The sequence below is a fragment of the Monodon monoceros genome, unplaced genomic scaffold, assembly GCF_005190385.1.
Source record: "Monodon monoceros isolate NGI ecotype Baffin Bay Population unplaced genomic scaffold, NGI_Narwhal_1 Super_Scaffold_12, whole genome shotgun sequence".
Classification (NCBI taxonomy): domain Eukaryota; kingdom Metazoa; phylum Chordata; class Mammalia; order Artiodactyla; family Monodontidae; genus Monodon; species Monodon monoceros.
In genome coordinates this window covers 113,478,478-113,495,211 of record NW_021703768.1, presented here as the reverse complement: position 1 = coordinate 113,495,211, position 16,734 = coordinate 113,478,478, and the positions used below count along the sequence as shown (strand labels likewise).

Sequence of the window (16,734 nt, the reverse complement as noted above, 5' to 3'; positions counted from 1 at the left end):
TAATGACATCACCAGAAGAGAAGCAGGCAGATCAGACAGAAGTCTGGACTTTGGAGGGGGGGAAGGTGCTCTCAGTGAGCCCAGGACATTCTGCTCTTACTAATTCCACTGGAGTTGTCTCAGGGAAGCCCGGGTGAGTCATGTGAAGATGAAGCCTGGCTCATCTGTTATCCACGCTTCATCTTCTTTTAACTCATCTTTCAGAGACAGATTCGTTAGGATTCTCAGGCTGCTAGGGAGCTGTGGGTGTCACTGTGCCAGAAATGAGCCCCCAGGACATTTCTGAGGAGTGACACCATGCACATTCTTCTCTGCCCTGCTCTCTCCATCCTCCTGATTTCCTCTTCCCCCTTCTCTCCCAGCCTTCCTCCCAGCCTTTTCCTTTCTAACCTTTCAGCCCTATTTAAAAGGGTTAAACAGGCTGGTGGTCTCAGGACTGATCTTGACCAACCCACGGTTTTCTCTTTGAAAACCAGTCATCTCCTGCAGCAAACGTGAGATCTGACTGACACACAACCTTTCAAAGGCAACAGGATGTAACTAAACAGTATTAGAATCAGGAGACTAGGCTTGTCATCCATCAATACCTAGCAGGGTGGCCTTGAAAGTCCATTTCTCTCTCTGGGTCTCAGCTTCCTGATCTTTTGTAAAATAAGGTGAAGCTAAAGTAGATGACCTCTAAGGTTACTTCCAATTTCACACTCACAATTCCAGCCAATGGGATTATTTCTAGGGGGTAGAGAAGCACTTTTTCAAAGTAGGATATGTCTGCCAGCTTCTCGTAGCTAAACTAGGGAGAGCCGCAAGCCTTGGGCCCATAGGACCGGGAACATGCATGCGTGGAATCTCAGGCTTTCTCTGATAAATGCCAGGGCTCTATGGCTGGGGTTGAGGAAGTGGGATTTGGTCAAGCCCCCCAAAGCTTAGCTTCTTTCTAAAAGTGCCTGGTGACCTTCCCTGGAGTTGGAGAAGCACAGTTGGAGGGGGGATCTTCTCCTTCATCATCTCTGGGGTCCCCCATGCACGTGGTGCTGACACTCCATGCCTTGGAGCCCCCAGCCAAAGACTTTTCTGGCCAAAGACCCTTCTTCCAGGGTGTCAGCGTCTGAGTTCCATCCTACAAAGCCACAAGAGAGCTCAATAGCTCAGGGGGCCTCACCAGGAACTCCCTGAGGACAACAGAAAGTCAGCCCCCCAAGTGTGAACTTACTGGTTCCTGTGGCCACGTGTGTGTGGAGGCGGGGAGAGATGGGGAGAATGACAGGAGAAACGGAGGCTGCCGGGCAGGGGAGCAGGGACAGACGTAAGCAGGGACGTCTCCGCGTGCAGAAGGAAATGCAGAATGGAATCAGAGCTGAAAGGGCTCTGGGGGCAAAGGGGTTTCTTAGGATCACAGCTGGGGAGGGGCAGATCTAGGACTCTTCCCACATTTCAGCAAGTCCAGACACTTTTCTGTTGCTCTTGACAGTGCACACGTTTGGGGGAAAGTGGACTGATTTGGAAAGTCTGACATCAAAAGGACACAGGTGGTCTCTCCGATGTGATCAGAGCTAACCCCTGTCAGCACTCACTGCCCCTTCTCTCCAGGTGGGCTTTCTGTACCTGTGTCCCACAGAGGCTGGACGTGGGGGGACACACCACCCCCTGCAGGGGCTCAGCCCCCTAGCCAAAGGCTTTTTCCTGGTTAGCTTTTCCTAATCCTCTCACCCTGCTGGCCTGTCCCTCCTCTTCCCTTGTGCTACCCATATTCTGGCATCCCCGGCACTCTCTAGGGGCATGGGGTGACCCACGCCTCTCACCCTCAGCCTGGTAGCCTTATGGGTTGAAACGCTTCCACAGCTGGCTGTTACCCTGCTCAACTATCCCAGCAATACCAGGTCTTTTCAGAAGCAGCCTGCCTGGCCCTGGAGAAGCAGAGGGCAGCTGTAAATTGCAGACCAAGAAGACAGCCCATTGAGGTGATCCTGACCAAACCCTTCAGGACTCACACGCCCTTTTCTCAGCCCCGTGTGCCACCTTCCTTGGGCTCTGGCCCTGGGGAGAACACACATGCTGTGGGGAGACGGGCCCCTGGGGCAATCACAGAGTCGTGGTTCTGACGGAGAGGTTCATCTCTCCAGGATGAACGCAGGAAAGGATGGACACAGGGAGCCCCCATCTGTGCCTCCCTGGTTCCCTGGCTTCCCTGCACAGAGAGAACCAATCTGCTGGTCTCTGGATCGGATCTTATCAGCAAAAGCTGCTCTGATTAAAGCCTCCTGGCTTCTCCTTGGCCTGACGCAGTCCAAAACCTTAGAAAAAGTATATCCTCTAGGGTAATGAGACATGAATTTTCTTATTCCAACTTCCCAGGTCAGAAGAGCAATTTGAGGAAGAAAGTCAGAGAAGGTGCCTGACTTAGAAGGGCGTTTGAAAGAGGCAGGGGTGGGGTGCAAGAGGTAGTGTCAATCCAAGGCCTAAAGAATTGAAATAGAGTCTCAAAGCTCTCCTCCATTCCCCTCCAAAGTTTTACTCATGACTGGATAGAGAGAGAAGCATTGGTTTTTCTCTCCCCAAAATAATTTTTCAAGGAGGTAATATAATAAGTTAAAACAATCACTCTCTCCCAAGCATGCTTCACAATGTTGGCCGCTGTGACGGCTGTAAACACCTAGGGATTAAGCTGACTCTGAAGCAGTGCGGTAAGGAATGGAGCCTGAGAGCCAGCTTCCTGTGACCGAAGGTAAACCATCCAGTGTGTCATGATTTCCAAGGGAATCACTGAACAAACACAGACTGACGTGGTCTAGACAGGCGCCTGCCTGGATGGGTTCATTTTCCGCACTCAGCTGAGCTCTCTTAAGCCTCCCAGGAGAAAATGAAAATCTTGAGCCCCCTGGTAAAAAAAGGGCTTGTTTTAACCTGTCTACCACTAAAGACTCCACCACTATCCCATTCACCAGGGCCCAGCTTGGCGAGTAATGAGACGGAACCTTGGGAAAATACACTTAAATTTTTTGGTGACGTCTGTTTGCACATGGTTTGTGAGGGTATTTGGGTGGGGAGGGCTCCTGGATGCTGGCTGTGTCTCCTCAGTTCCCACGCTCTCCACCTGACTAGGGAGGGAGTCCCCTTGCAACAGGGGTTCTCAATGACCACCAAGCTGTGGGTGAGCAACCAGGAAAAGGTTGGTGGCTCTGGGCCAAAGGGCCTCTATTCATCCCGAGGAGGCCTTCTCCCTGGGACTTAGAGTCACAGGTTTTAGGGCTGAAGAGAGAGATCTGGGGTAGTTGACCCAGGCGCTCCAGGGCTGCTCACTTGGGCTCCCCCCATGTCACCAAAACTAGCTTCTGGGCTTGGTTCTCCCCCGCGGGCAGCATGTAGAATAACTGGACCTCTCCCACTTACCAGCGGATGACTTTGAGCAGGTTGCTAAGGCTTTCTGAGCCCCAGTCTTCCCCTCTGTAAATGGGCGAATGATCACACTGATCTTAAGGGATGATTGTGAGAACTGAACAAGCTAACCTATGAAAAGCACTTACCAGCTACTTGATATTAGTTACTAAGCACTCAGTTGCGGAGCTTCTTCCTAAAAAATTCCAGGTATAAACTTCAAATTGAAGTTAGGTTAATAACTTCATTGAAAGCCGTGCCCTGCAGGAGACCACTGATCAAATCACATGTAATAAATTCCCCATAACACAGCTGTGAAAGTTAATAGATAGGGTCCATTGTGGTTAGAACAAATCATCACAAATTTAGTGACTTAAAACCACAAAATTTATCTTACAATTCTGGATGTTAGAGTCAGAATTTGGCCTTACGAGGCTAAAACCAAAGGCTGTATTCCTTCCAGAGGTCCTAGGGGAGAACCTACTCCTTGTCTTCTCCAGTTCTAGAGGCTGCCTGCATTTCTTGGCTTGTGGTCACATCACTCCAACTTCAGTTTTCATTGTCATATCTCCTTCTCTGACTCTGACCCTCCTGCTTTCCTCTTACAAGGACCCTTATGATTATATTAGACTCATCAGATAATTCAGGATAATCACCTGCCCCCCCACCCCCTCCAAGATCCTTAACTTAACCATATCCACAAAGTCTCTTTTCCTTTGTAAGGTAACATATTCACAGGTTCAGGGGTGAGGATGTAGACAGCTTTAGGGGGTCATTATTCTGCCTACCATAGGGTCTTACCCCAAATGGTACATGGGTTCATATAAATACTCAACAGAACAAGATTCCCTGTCAGCTAAGCTGACTCCTAGGAGTCTACAGAATGGGAGAGAACCTTCAGGAAGCACTGCACAACAGAGGTGTTTGGCATATGTCAAACCTGAGTTATTTCAGAGCAGGTTAGCCACGCGGTCCCAGGGGGCTGCACAGGGAATATGAAACAGGGAAGGAGGTGCTGGTGTGGGTCTGAGGATAGCTTGTCACCCCTAGATGGCTTCTCACCATCCTCTTCTTTTTCCTCTTGGGACCGAGGCTGTGGGATACAGGAGAGGGAGGAAAGGAAGGCTCTTCCTCAGCTTCACTGCAGATGTCCCTGGGTGCCCTGCCCGAATGAGATCTACAGGTAACAGCTCTGCCAAATGATGGAAAATCTCGACCATACACCAGCTGGCTTTGGTAGAAGTGAAATGTCTAAACTTGAAGGCAGTGCTGAAGAAGTATTAATATTTCAGCCCTTGGGCAAAGCAATGCTTGCTACTAGAGAAGGGGGAATGTCCTGCCAGCTCATCTTGGCTACTGTGCTTGTGAATTGCGTTGCTTGTGAAACAACGTTAAGCCTTTTGGAATGGGCAGCTGCCACCCCTACCTGCTAGCTCCTGCGCTGGCCCTCCCTGTGCCACACTGAGGATGCCTGAGCTCCTGCTGTGATTCATTACATTCCCATGATGTCAGCTCTGACTTGGCTGTTAAATGGACCTCCCTCTTGCCGGGGCTTCTACAAAGAAGGCCTGTCAGAGGCAGCCAGGCTTCCTGAGCACAATTTCCTGCACCATTGCTTCAGCTGCTGTATGTAAAAATGTTATGGTTACTGATCATCACCGAGGACTGAAATGACCCTCTTTGCTTGATTAGCTGTTGTATCACACTGGTGCTCTTTAGGATCTGAAGTTAAATGAATTTCTAAGTAATAAAATTCACTCAAGTCACTAAATAGGGGCCCACTGGTAACTACTTCCTATAATAAAATCCATGCATCAGGCTTGACAAACAGCACCAAGACTTTTTTCGGTAATACAGAAAAGCTATCGTCTAAAGATGTTGGATGCGGTGGCCTGATGGGAGTGCTGAGTGCTGAATGTGGCCATTCCCCTCCCTCCCTCTGTGGAGGTGGAGTCGGGGCCTCACTGCAGCAGACATTTGGCTCCAGGCTCCTGGGTCTCTGTGTGACCTCACCCGGCAAAGCCTTCATCCCTTGGTCCTGTACTTAGTGCCAATTATCTGCTTTCAAGTTCAAATTCTCCTGTGGGTCCTGGGCCCCCTGGTGACCTTTGCTGTCGTGCATCCCAGTGCACACCTCTGCTCCAGCCTCTTCCCTGGAGTCACGCTAGGAAGATCCCCACTGCCCAGGCTGATCACATGCTGAGAATGCCCTCTTTGCTCCAACCACAACCATGCTTGCGGTTTCCCAGTCTGGTCATCTCCCAAATAAATGCACCAAGGGACCCACTGTCACCAGGATGACATCAACTCCAGCCAGCAGAACCCTCTCCTCTCCTGACCAGCTATGGCACTGAATTCCCGGTGCCCAGATGGCAGCCCCTTCATGGGTCTTAATCCCGGGCACAAGCGAACTACAAGGCTGCTCCTTCTCAGCTCTCTCGGGGACAGTGGAGATGAATCCAACCGCTTCCCCTTTCCCTCCCTGAGTTCTCTGGATTTCTCCCCGGTCAGCTTCACCTTCCTGACACTGCACGCAATGTTCCAGGAAGGGACCTTTTTATCTTGGATCGTGAAGTTTTTTTTTTTTTTATCAACTCATGATTTTCTGTCCCCATTTCCTCTTTTTTTTATTATTATTATTATTATTTTTTTTTTTTGCGGTACACGGGCCTCTCACTGCCGTGGCCTCTCCCGTTGCGGAGCACAGGCTCCGGACGCACAGGCTCAGCGGCCATGGCTCACGGGCCCAGCCGCTCCGTGGCATGTGGGATCCCCCCGGACCGGGGCACGAACCCATGTCCCCTGCATCGGCAGGCAGATTCTCAACCACTGCGCCACCAGGGAAGCCCCCCATTTCCTCTTTTTTAAGCTGCCGAAAGCAACAGAACATCGCAGAGTTGTAAGTGCAGGTCATCCCCTCTGGCTTTGTAAGACCAGCTCAGTGGCTGGGACTGGGCCCTGGGCTCTGCTTGGCCCTGCTCTACACCTCCATTTCCCCACCCACACCTACCTGTCTATTCCTTCCCACAGTGCCTGGGCTCCCCTGTGCTCACTGGTGCTGCACCATTACATCTTAATGACCCCTTATCAAGAACATTTGGCCAACATACAGCTGTGCCGCCTGCACCCGTCCTGGCACATCAGTGGAGAAGCGTGCAGGTACCGAGAGCCAATAAGCCAAGGTGGCTCATCACCCACAACAGCATCAACCTGGGAACTGCTGGGGAATATTCCCAAGCTACTGTTAACTAGTCAGACAAATGCTTCAACACGCGCCACGCTGAAATACCATGGCCAATGCCACCCTGTTACCAGCTTGACATCCTAAGTGGGTCCCATTTCTAGGGAAACCAGAAAGAACAAAAAGGTGGCATCTTGAAACCCAGGGCTCTGAGATGCTTGATACCAGGGCTTTGGTCATCTTCCAAGAAGCAATTATGTGAGGCCTGGCTCTGTGTTTAATTAAGTAATTAATTGCTTATTTTAGTAGATAATATACACACATGGGAAAAGTCAAAGAGTACTGAAGGTTTTCTTCTTTTTTTTTTAACTTGGGTTCCAGGTAAGGACATGTGGTATATTATTTGCATAATCTCTTTTTGTCCACAGCAGCAAGAATTCTAGCTGGGGGTTTGTTTGCTCCCTAAACCTGGGAGGTGGGTCCTCTTAGCTCACTCAACTCTTGCCTTTGTGGCTGGGCTTGGTCAAGTGGGGAACCAATTGTCATGGCCCTGCCCTTGACAGGCTCCCAGGGAGCTACTGGTCTCTCCCCACCTCTGCCCTGATCTACAATTTCCCTGATCCATACTAGAGTTGATAACTGTGTTAAGACACAGTCAGGGTCACAAGTTGGGATATTTATTTCCAGGTACATCTCAAGGAAAGAGCGTTTTCCCTTCCTTCAGTTAGAGGAGACATCTGCTCAAAAGCAAGTCACAAGCAATACATTTAAAAATCCCTAACATGGGGAAGGCTTCAAGATCATGGCTTAGCATCTCTTAATCCTCTCATTACACAGATGAGAAGAAGGTCCGTTCCTCACAAGTGGCTCAGGGAGTTATGCACATCTTCCTGTCTGTAGGAGAGAGCCAGCTTTGAGATCTTTTGATGGTTGGTGCCAAAATAGATTAGCTTTCCCCGGAATTCTGTTAGAACACGCAGACCGCAGGGCAGTTGGGGTGAATGCCGTCTCCCTCCGTGCTGATTGTGTTGACAGAGGCACCAGCAAGGCCTCCCGTAACCACAGGTGTCCACACCCCCCGTGTCTCACTTCCGTTTGAGGGGCTGAGATTTGCAAATAACAGCAGATGGCATTTACTGAGCACTTACTATGCGCCAGGTACCTAATTTAGCCTCTTCTGTGCATTATTTCATTCAATCCTCATAACAATCACATAAGGTAGTCCTACTGTTATTCCCACTTTACAGATGAGGCAACTGAGGATTCCAAAGGTGAAGCCACCTGCCCAGGTAAGTGGCAGAGCCAGCCCTTGAATCAGGGAGTCTGAGCCTGTGTTCTTAATATGCTACGCTGTCTTATTATGTGCATATTTCTAGGCGCTCTAAGTCTTTTGGATTGCAGAGCAGGAACCGGGTATAAGTTCACCAATGGGCTTTCTTTCCCAGAGTCAGAGGCTGATGGCTTCTCCACTGAATATTTGTGTTTGTATCACTTAGTGAGGATTAGGAAGCACACACACACACACACACACACACACACACACACACACGCGCGCACACATACCCACACCATGTTTCATGTTTCTTGCAATCCCAAGTCAGCCCTGAAAAATGTATCCAAGTATTGTCAGGAGCCTTAAAAATGAAAAACAAAATTGGCCAGCCTACAAAAAACACCACTCCCAAGCACACAGTCCCCTGACATGTTTGCACACGCATCTTCATGGCTCCAGAAGGCTGGCCCACGCCCAGCGGCAACTGCAGCCCGTGCACATCGAGGGCAGCCTCCCCAGCGGCTGGCGGTCTCGGGGAGTTCCAGATACTCACGTGGATTTGCCGCAGATCTTTCTCTGGTACCACTGCTTGCAGTTGGTGAAGTACTTCTTGTTGGTGCCGATGAGCTTCTGCACAGCGCACACGTTGGGGCTGAAAACAGAAGCTGCCGTGTTAGCAAGATGGTCAGCATGTCCACCCACCTCCACATCCTTCCCACCACGTGGGCCCTCCTGGGTCACCAGAATGTTCTAGATTTGGAGAAGATACAGTCATTTCGGTCTTGGTTCCAGGGGCTGGCTTGGGGGTTACATTCTGGCCCTCATGACCTAGATTTCCAGCATCCCCCTGAAAATATCCCCCCCCACCGATTTAAAAATTGTCCAAGTATATCTCATACAGTGATGTAATTTCATTTAAGCATTCTTCTTTGACACAGACATTTGGTAAGTGTAACTACAAACATCTTAAAAATTTTAGACTCCGTGTTATAGATGGAGAATATCAGCTAAGTAAAAGTGGTGTGCTTGCTAAGAACAGCAGCTTAGAGAGGCCCCCCAGCCTTCCTCTGCACCTCTCCTCCACACTGAGCCCAAACATCCACAGGCTTTAACCTGGCCTCCCTGTGGGCATTGCTGGTCCCGTGGTCATGAGGTCCGGGCCCCAGCACCTCCCAGGCAACTCCACACACAGACATCCTCTGCGTCCCTAGGCAGTTGCCTGGCTCCCAAACACGGCCTATCTGAAGCGTCCACCCTGGAAACTAGGGGGCACGGCCAGCTGCTGTCAGGACCTTGGAAGGAGATGCTCACTCACTGAACTCAGTCGTTTATTACTTAGGCCCCGGCTTGCATCCCACTCCCCGCAGAAAACCCTCTTCCAGTGCCCCAGGTGACACACTTCCGTCCACCTCTGACCGGTGATACAGCCCTTGTTTGACGCTGGCTACCAAACAGAACCCAAAACTGATCAGGGCGTGTATGTCTTCTCTTCAATTACCCTCCAAAGAACCCTCAGGGCAGGTGTGCTGCCTTGTTCTTCCTTTCACGTTCTAGATGCGGCTGAGCACCGGATCAGGTGCAGAGGGGCTTGGACTGACCTGCTCCCAGGAGCACCCAGCTCAGAAGCATCCTGAGCAACCCTGCGCAAACACCCAGGTTCTGCTGAGAAGTCTGCTTTCCCACAGACGTGGGCTTTTGTCTTTGCGTATTTTACCCAGTGTACCAAGTTCTGACCCAAACCATGCTCAGGCCAAGTGGTGGCAGGGCAGTTACTGGGAGCCCCTGGGGAAGGAGGCAGCTGTGGCTGTGTGGTGACAAGTGGGAGGCAGTCTTCCTGAGCCGGAGGCAGGCAGTTCACCTGGCTGAATCACAAGCCAGAGAAAAGCAAAGCGGAGAGACTACGGGCTTTCACAGAACCTCTATGCCCAGAGAACCTCAGCTATCAGTTCTAAATATCATTTCCTCTGATACCTTACAAATATAATCAATCGTCATCATTTGAGATGCATGGTGTTTTTCGGGAAGACACTGATACCGCGGTGAGGGCAGCACCTGCTGTCCCCGTCACATGGCTACAGGAACTTGGTCAATTCTCAAATACTCAGAGTCAGATTATTGGGTGGGAGAGCACACTGACCCTTTACCTCTCTGCCCTGTCTCTTCTACCACCTGGATGTCACCTCTTGTCCAGTTCGTGGTTCAGCAGGCAAAGGTGAGTGGGCCAAGGAAGCCCAGTAAATATTAGTGAGTTACTGTTAAGAACCTGAGGGTGAGAGAAGCTGAGGCTAGAGAGGAAACCGCAGGCCAGCAGGGAGAACAGCCCTTATCCCCTTGCTCCTGGCTGGGTCTGACCAAATCCCCACAGCCTCCAGAGGATTTTTACAGAAGCCAACTTGCTTCTCAGTTTGCTGCTCGGCATTCATAGGTTACAGCAGTCCCAGATAACCCTGAGAGAGTCCCCGCTGGCCACACTCCAGCCATAGGTGTTGTTTATTGCTGTACAGTTTCAGAAGTTCTTCTGTCTGACCAAGCAGGAAACAATTACTGTTGATGAATTCCCTGCAACTTTCCGTAGGCGTTTGGCAAAATCTTCAGTGTCTCTTGTGGATGTGGCTCCAACATTCCTCCGCGGAGTGAGTTTCCACTGCTGCTGCCCTTTGAGACAGGAGCGGAGGCTGGGGGTCTCTGTGACGCACTCCCTCTCACATCGGGGTGGGAGGGGTGGGCTGTGTACACAGGAAATTTATGCTGAAGTTTAATCAAAATGAGCACCCCATTTCTGGGCCTTCTACCTCAAGCACAACAGCTCTGCTGTTCAACTTGGATTTGAAAATCAACTGCTTCAGAAAATTCAGTCCAGTTTTGGTTGTTGATATTTGGAAGTGTGACTGCATTTTTACTTCTCTTTCAGTACTGTTTTTTTCCTTCCCTATAGCAACACAGATAACAGCTGGGAGTCAAGAGACCACATCATAGTCACTAGTTTCCCAACATATTTCTGTGTTTGGACTAAGTCACTCCACCTCACTAAGCCACAGTTTCTCCATCTGTAAAATGGGAACGCACGCTACAGAGCTCACTGTGTTGCGGTAAGGATGAAAGCAAAAGTGGTGACGGTGATAAAGGGTGAGCAGGGCCTGCTTATTATTTCTTCCTTCACGTCATGTGAAGCACGCATACATTTCCTTTAAAAAAGAGCTTACCTCTCCCTTCCCACCAGATCTCACTTTAAAAGGTGGCGGGAGTTTGAACAAGGTTATCCATTTTGCACAGGGTGCCACCCCCAGGGGCAAAGTCAGGCAGCCCTGTGAGGTTTTCAGGGACAGTTAGATCAGAGTAAACGCAACTGTGTCTGCAACTGTTTGTCACAGTTCACCTGCCTGTGTGTCCAGACTTTATTGGGGGAGGGTGCACACCAGGGACTGCTTAGGCCATCCTGTCCATCACAGATCACTATAGGCCTTTCCAACTGCACTGCAAGCAGCTAATCAAGAGGATTAGCCTGCAGGGGTGGGGGGAGGGTGGGGAGGGAGGAAACTGATCTAACGTCTGAACTTTATAATAAAGAGCGTTTGCATTTAAAAAAGAAAAAGAAAACCTATTTTCCAGCTGGTCTGTGGCTTTTCTGGGCTTTGACAGGAAGGAGGCCTGCTGCAGAGGTGGCTCCTGCTAGAACCCTGTCAACACCATTGGGGAAGCTTCACTGCAGAGCGCACAGAGCCACCATTCCGGGTAACAGTGCTGCAGGGCATGCTATTGGGGCTCTCTCTTGCCTTAGTGCCTAAGAAGATACAGCAGGAACAGAAACCTCCCAGGAGGACCGCAGCACCCAAACAGGACATGCTCCATTGGTAAGAAAGGCAGAGGGACAATGGAGAGCTGGGCAGAGACAATGACAATGCCAGGTGCTCACATTTTGCCTTTATGCCTCTTCTCCCCCTCGTCTTTCTGCCCTGTCCCCTCACCCTTCTGAACCCGGCCTAAGTCAAAGGGGCAGCTTTCACTTCCCGAAAGACCCCGGGACACCCCCTGCGCTCTCCTCTCTCTTCCAGGGTGCTGAGGCTGCAGCATCGCCTGGACGGCTTTCACTCTGCAGAGGGGTCAGACTCACTCCCACCAGTCCCCCCACAGCCCTGGGCACCTGAAAGGCCAAGTAAGGCCGCAAGGCCACACACAGGCAGAGGGTACAAGGATGCAGAGGGGTCAGACTCACTCCCACCAGTCCCCCCACAGCCCTGGGCACCTGAAAGGCCAAGTAAGGCCACAAGGCCACACACAGGCAGAGGGTACAAGGATGACTGCTCCCAAGGAGGGGGCGCTTTGAAGGGCGGGGAGCCAAGGCTTTGTAAAGCCCTATGGAGACAACTCTGATCACTTCCAACGGAGTTTTGATCTGAGTACAGATCTGCCCGGTCACATGGTGGTCTGGGAACCACCTGGGAGCAAATGCCAGACCCAATGGCATTTGGGCTGTGACACGACTATCCACATACAGTTCTACCTAGTTGTGAAAAAGGGAGGCGGTGCACCCAGGTAGGCTGGAAGCTGCAGCAAAGCCTGGCTATGTGTGAAGCGGGAGGGCCTAGTTTGGGATGTAGAAACACTGCCCACCCCTGCCTGCGTCTGGGCCAGGGTCTTTACCAGGTCAGACCTTTTGCCTGGGTTTGCCCCCTAAAACCAACACATCTTCAGTGTCTCAAAGGAATATCTGCAATGATAATGTCCCAAATTTACAAACCCAGCCAGTGTTTTAAGACCGATTCCAATCCCAGCTCCAGTACATACTGAAGGTCCGTGGGGAAGTGGTGTGTCCCCTCCAGACTGTTTCCCCATCTGTACAATGTGTGCGAGGCTCAGCACACTCTCCTGCTCTTCATCTACCCAGGGAGCAGATGCCGCACTGCCCTTGCTGCGCCTGGAGAGCAGTGTCTGGGGCCAGGTCGCGGGTATAGGCCTGGACAGGTGAACAGGAGCCTGGGGGCCTTGGTTGCTGCCAGCTTGTGTGGCCCCAGCGACACATCTGAAGGTGCTGGACTGGAATCTGTGCCCTGCTGGGTGGGCTCCCTCTCTGCCCTGGCCACCTTCCCACGGTGATTCGGGGCAGAGAGCTGCCAAGCGCTCTCCGCTGGGAGAAGCTCAAAGCCCGGGATCCCTCTCACGCTCTTGGCCTGAGTTGGGGTGACGGGTCAGCTCTCCCATCCGCTTCCTCTACACAGTGCCTTCTGCTGACTTTCCTCCATCGTCCCCGCCTCCCTCCCTCCACCTCCTGCAGGGCTGGTCCCTCGGAGCGTCCCACACAGCCTGCTTTAGGCTCGGGCTTTGTCTCCGGCGCCCCCAGCCCCGCTCCGACGGCCCCGACGCCCAGTTCCTCCGCCCCCCATGGGGGCGCCCTCTTACCCGTGCTGCCGACCCCGGAGGCGGCTGTGTTGCAGCACCAGCTGGTAGGGAGATTTGGCGGGGCTCGCTGGCGTGGCGGCGGGGCCCAGGGCCAGTGCCAGGGCGAGGGGCAGTAGCTGCCCGAGGAGCGCCATGGAGCGAGAGGCGTCGCGGAGCGGGCGGTCGAGCGCTGCGGGAGTGCGAGTGCCGTCGCCGCCGGCAGGTTAAGTAAGCGGAGCGCAGGGAGCCGCCCGAGGGGCGGGGAGCGGGCGGAGGGCGGGCTGCGGACGCCCCGCCCAGCCCAAGATAGTTCACAACTAGCCCCTCTCTCCCGTGCTCCCCAGCGTCCACCAACGGGCCTACGGGGCCTCACTCCTTCACTCCCTCCTCGAGGTCTGCAGGGTCCTGAGCCCGAACATGCCTCAGCGGTCTCAGGCCATGCTGATTCCCACAATATTCTACCCATCACACTTGCCTCTGCATTCCACACGCACCCCTCTCCTCCCCCAGCTTGCTAACTTTAAGATGGATAGGGAGTAAATCTTTTGATTGACAGTATATATATATATATATGTATATATGTATATATATGGCAGGTTTTGTTAGACTCCAAGCTACTCTTGGAAACCGTGGAGAAGGGTGGGGTCCGCCACCTTGGTACACGCTCATTGTCTTTTTTTTTTTTTTTTTTACATATTTATTAGAGTATAATTGCTTTACAATGGTGTGTTAGTTTCTGCTTTATAACAAAGTGAATCAGTTATACATATACATATGTTCTCATATCTCTTCCCTCTTGCGTCTACCTCCCTCCCACCCTCCCTATCCCACCCCTCCAGGCGGTCACAAAGCACCGAGCTGATCTCCCTGTGCTATGTGGCTGCTTCCCACTAGCTATCTACCTTATATTTGGTAGTGTATATATGTCCATGCCTCTCTCTCGCTTTGTCACAGCTTACCCTTCCCCCTCCCCATATCCTCAAGTCCATTCTCTAGTAGGTCTGCGTCTTTATTCCTGTCTTACCCCTTGGTTCTTCATGACATTTTTTTTTCTTAAATTCCATATATCTGTGTTAGCATACGGTATTTGTCTTTCTCTTTCTGACTTACTTCACTCTGTATGACAGACTCTAGGTCTATCCACCTCATTACAAATAGCTCAATTTCCTTTCTTTTTATGGCTGAGTAATATTCCATTGTATATATGTGCCACATCTTCTTTATCCATTCATCCGATGATGGACACTTAGGTTGTTTCCATCTCCGGGCTATTGTAAATAGAGCTGCAATGAACATTTTGGTACATGACACTTTTTGAATTATGGTTTTCTCAGGGTATATGCCCAGTAGTGGGATTGCTGGGTCATATGGTGGTTCTATTTGTAATCTTTTAAGGAACCTCCATACTGTTCTCCATAGTGGCTGTACCAATTCACATTCCCACCAGCAGTGCAAAGAGTGTTCCCTTTTCTCCACACCCTCTCCAGCATTTATTGTTTCTAGATTTTTTGATGATGGCCATTCTGACTGGTGTGAGATGATATCTCATTGTAGTTTTGATTTGCATTTCTCTAATGATTAATGATGTTGAGCATTCTTTCATGTGTTTGTTGGCAGGCTGTATATCTTCTTTGGAGAAATGTCTCTGTTCATAAACATCTGTATAGCACTAAGTGTGAGAAAGATGCTGCAAAAAGATAGCAAAGACAAGATTTTTGCCCTGGAGGAGCTCAGAGCAAGTAAACAAATAGTCACCTGGCAGGAAGATAAGTATTCACTCAAGCACCTATTAATCGCCCACCAATTACCTGGCGCTGCTAGCCTGGGGAGACAAAGATGGATGCGTGAGTGAGATCCAGGCTCTTTCTGAAAAAGTTCACAGGCCGGAGACCCGCGGGCCAGAAAACAAGCTGCTATGGGGAGGGGCAGCTGGGGCCTTGCGAGCCTCGAGGAAGCACCGGCCTGACAGGAGGTGGCACCTGCTCTAGGCTGGAAGGGTGAGAAGGAGTTAGCCAGGCAAAGTGAGGGCGTTCTGGGCCCTCAAAGTGTCCGGCTGGCTGAAGCACGGGGAGGCAGAGTCAAGGAGAGAGAGAAGGGAAGGCATGTCACAGGACCCAGACCCAAGCTAAGAGTCCTGCAGATGACGGAGAAGCAGGCCAGGGGCAGGAGCAGGCTAGGAGAGGATAACATAAAATAAGCAAGACTGGAGGCAGGAAGGTCAGGTGACCAGGAGGGGACCAAGAGCTTGCTCCGCGGAAGTGGAGGTGGGCGTGAAGAAGGGTGGCACACCAGGAGGTGTCTAGGAGGTAACAGACTCGGCAGAACATGGAGGCTGTACCCAGAGAGTGGCGGGGGGGCGGGGAGGAGCCAGGGATATCTAAGGTGCTATTGGCAGGGGCATGGAGGGAGGAGCAGATTTGCCGCAAGAGGGTCAGTGGTTTTGGACATACTGACTTTAAGTGCTTGCGACTCATCCAGCTGTCTTGTGGGCAGTTGTATGTAAAGATCTGGGGCTCCATCGAGGATCCTGGGATGGAGATCCAAACATGGGAGTCCGCCTTAGCTGTAGGCAGCTGAAGGCATGGGAGCGGATGGATTCTCTGGTTGGGCGTGTGGAGCAAGAGGTGGGTGATGACAGATGATGGAGAGGAGGCATGGCAGAGAGCAGCCAGCAAGGAGGTGAAGCAGTGCTGACAGAGAGCAGGAGGCAATGGGCAGCCCCAGAAGGAGGGGGCTGTGAGCAGCGAGTACCGCCGCTCACAGACCTGAAGCTTATCTGCTTTGTGGGAAACAGACAGGCGCTGGGGACTTGGCTATGGGAGCAGGAGGGCGAAGCCAGATGATGGTGGTTTGATGAAGTGATGGCGCCATAGAGAGTGTGGACGATTCTTCCAAGAAGATTATCTGAGAAAGGAAGGGGAGAGTCAGTGTGGAAGACAGGGGACACAGTCTACAGAGGCCTCGACATGCTAGGACATTGCTGGAAAGGAGGGAGGGAGGAGGGGATCATCAGAGTGAGGGGAAGGGAAGCAAGAAGAGGCTGGAGCAGAGCAGTTTGGGGCTGGAGGAGGGGCAGAGCGCAGAGGGAGCAAAAGCCATTGAGGGCCTGAGCTGGGAGTGTGGCGGAGGGAGAGGAGAGGGCGGTTCAGGTTTCAGGGAGAGTTCAGTGGTAGCATGGACTAGACTGGGAAACCTGAGGGCATGGAGGGAAGCGGGTTGGGGAGTCAGGGACAACCTCAGGGTCTCTAGCTGGGATGATCAGATGCAGGACGGGCACGATGGGCACGCTGCGCTGGTGAAGGTGCACGTTGGGTTGCCCGTGGGGAGGGAGGCATGACTCCAGGTGCGTTCGTATCATGCCTGACAAGACAGCCACGTTTCCGGGTGGAGATGTGCAGGAGGGTGCTGCCTTTGAAGGTCTGAAGTTCAGGGGAGGTGTGAGCACTGAAGATGCGGATTGGAGTCATCACACTAGCAGGTGGTGGCTAAAGCCCTGGACTTGGGCAGTCTCCCTCTGGCGCGTGTGTTGGAG

The 16,734-nt window shown here is 51.7% G+C and overlaps 1 protein-coding gene across 3 annotated transcripts in view; it reads right to left on the bottom strand.

The window, feature by feature from the left end:
• The window catches only part of TGFBI (transforming growth factor beta induced), a 51,710-nt gene that overhangs the window by 19,218 nt on the left and 15,758 nt on the right, over positions 1-16,734 (bottom strand). For 2 of the 3 annotated variants that reach the window (XM_029218567.1, XM_029218566.1), the window contains one exon: positions 8,380-8,478. Coding sequence is in view for 2 of the 3 variants with exons in the window: in XM_029218566.1 (XP_029074399.1) it covers positions 8,380-8,478 (99 nt within the window). In the remaining variant the exon portion in view is untranslated. Of the gene's footprint in view, positions 1-8,379; positions 8,479-13,223; positions 13,407-16,734 lie in introns of those variants that run through there. The other variant, XM_029218565.1, reaches the window with a different exon arrangement.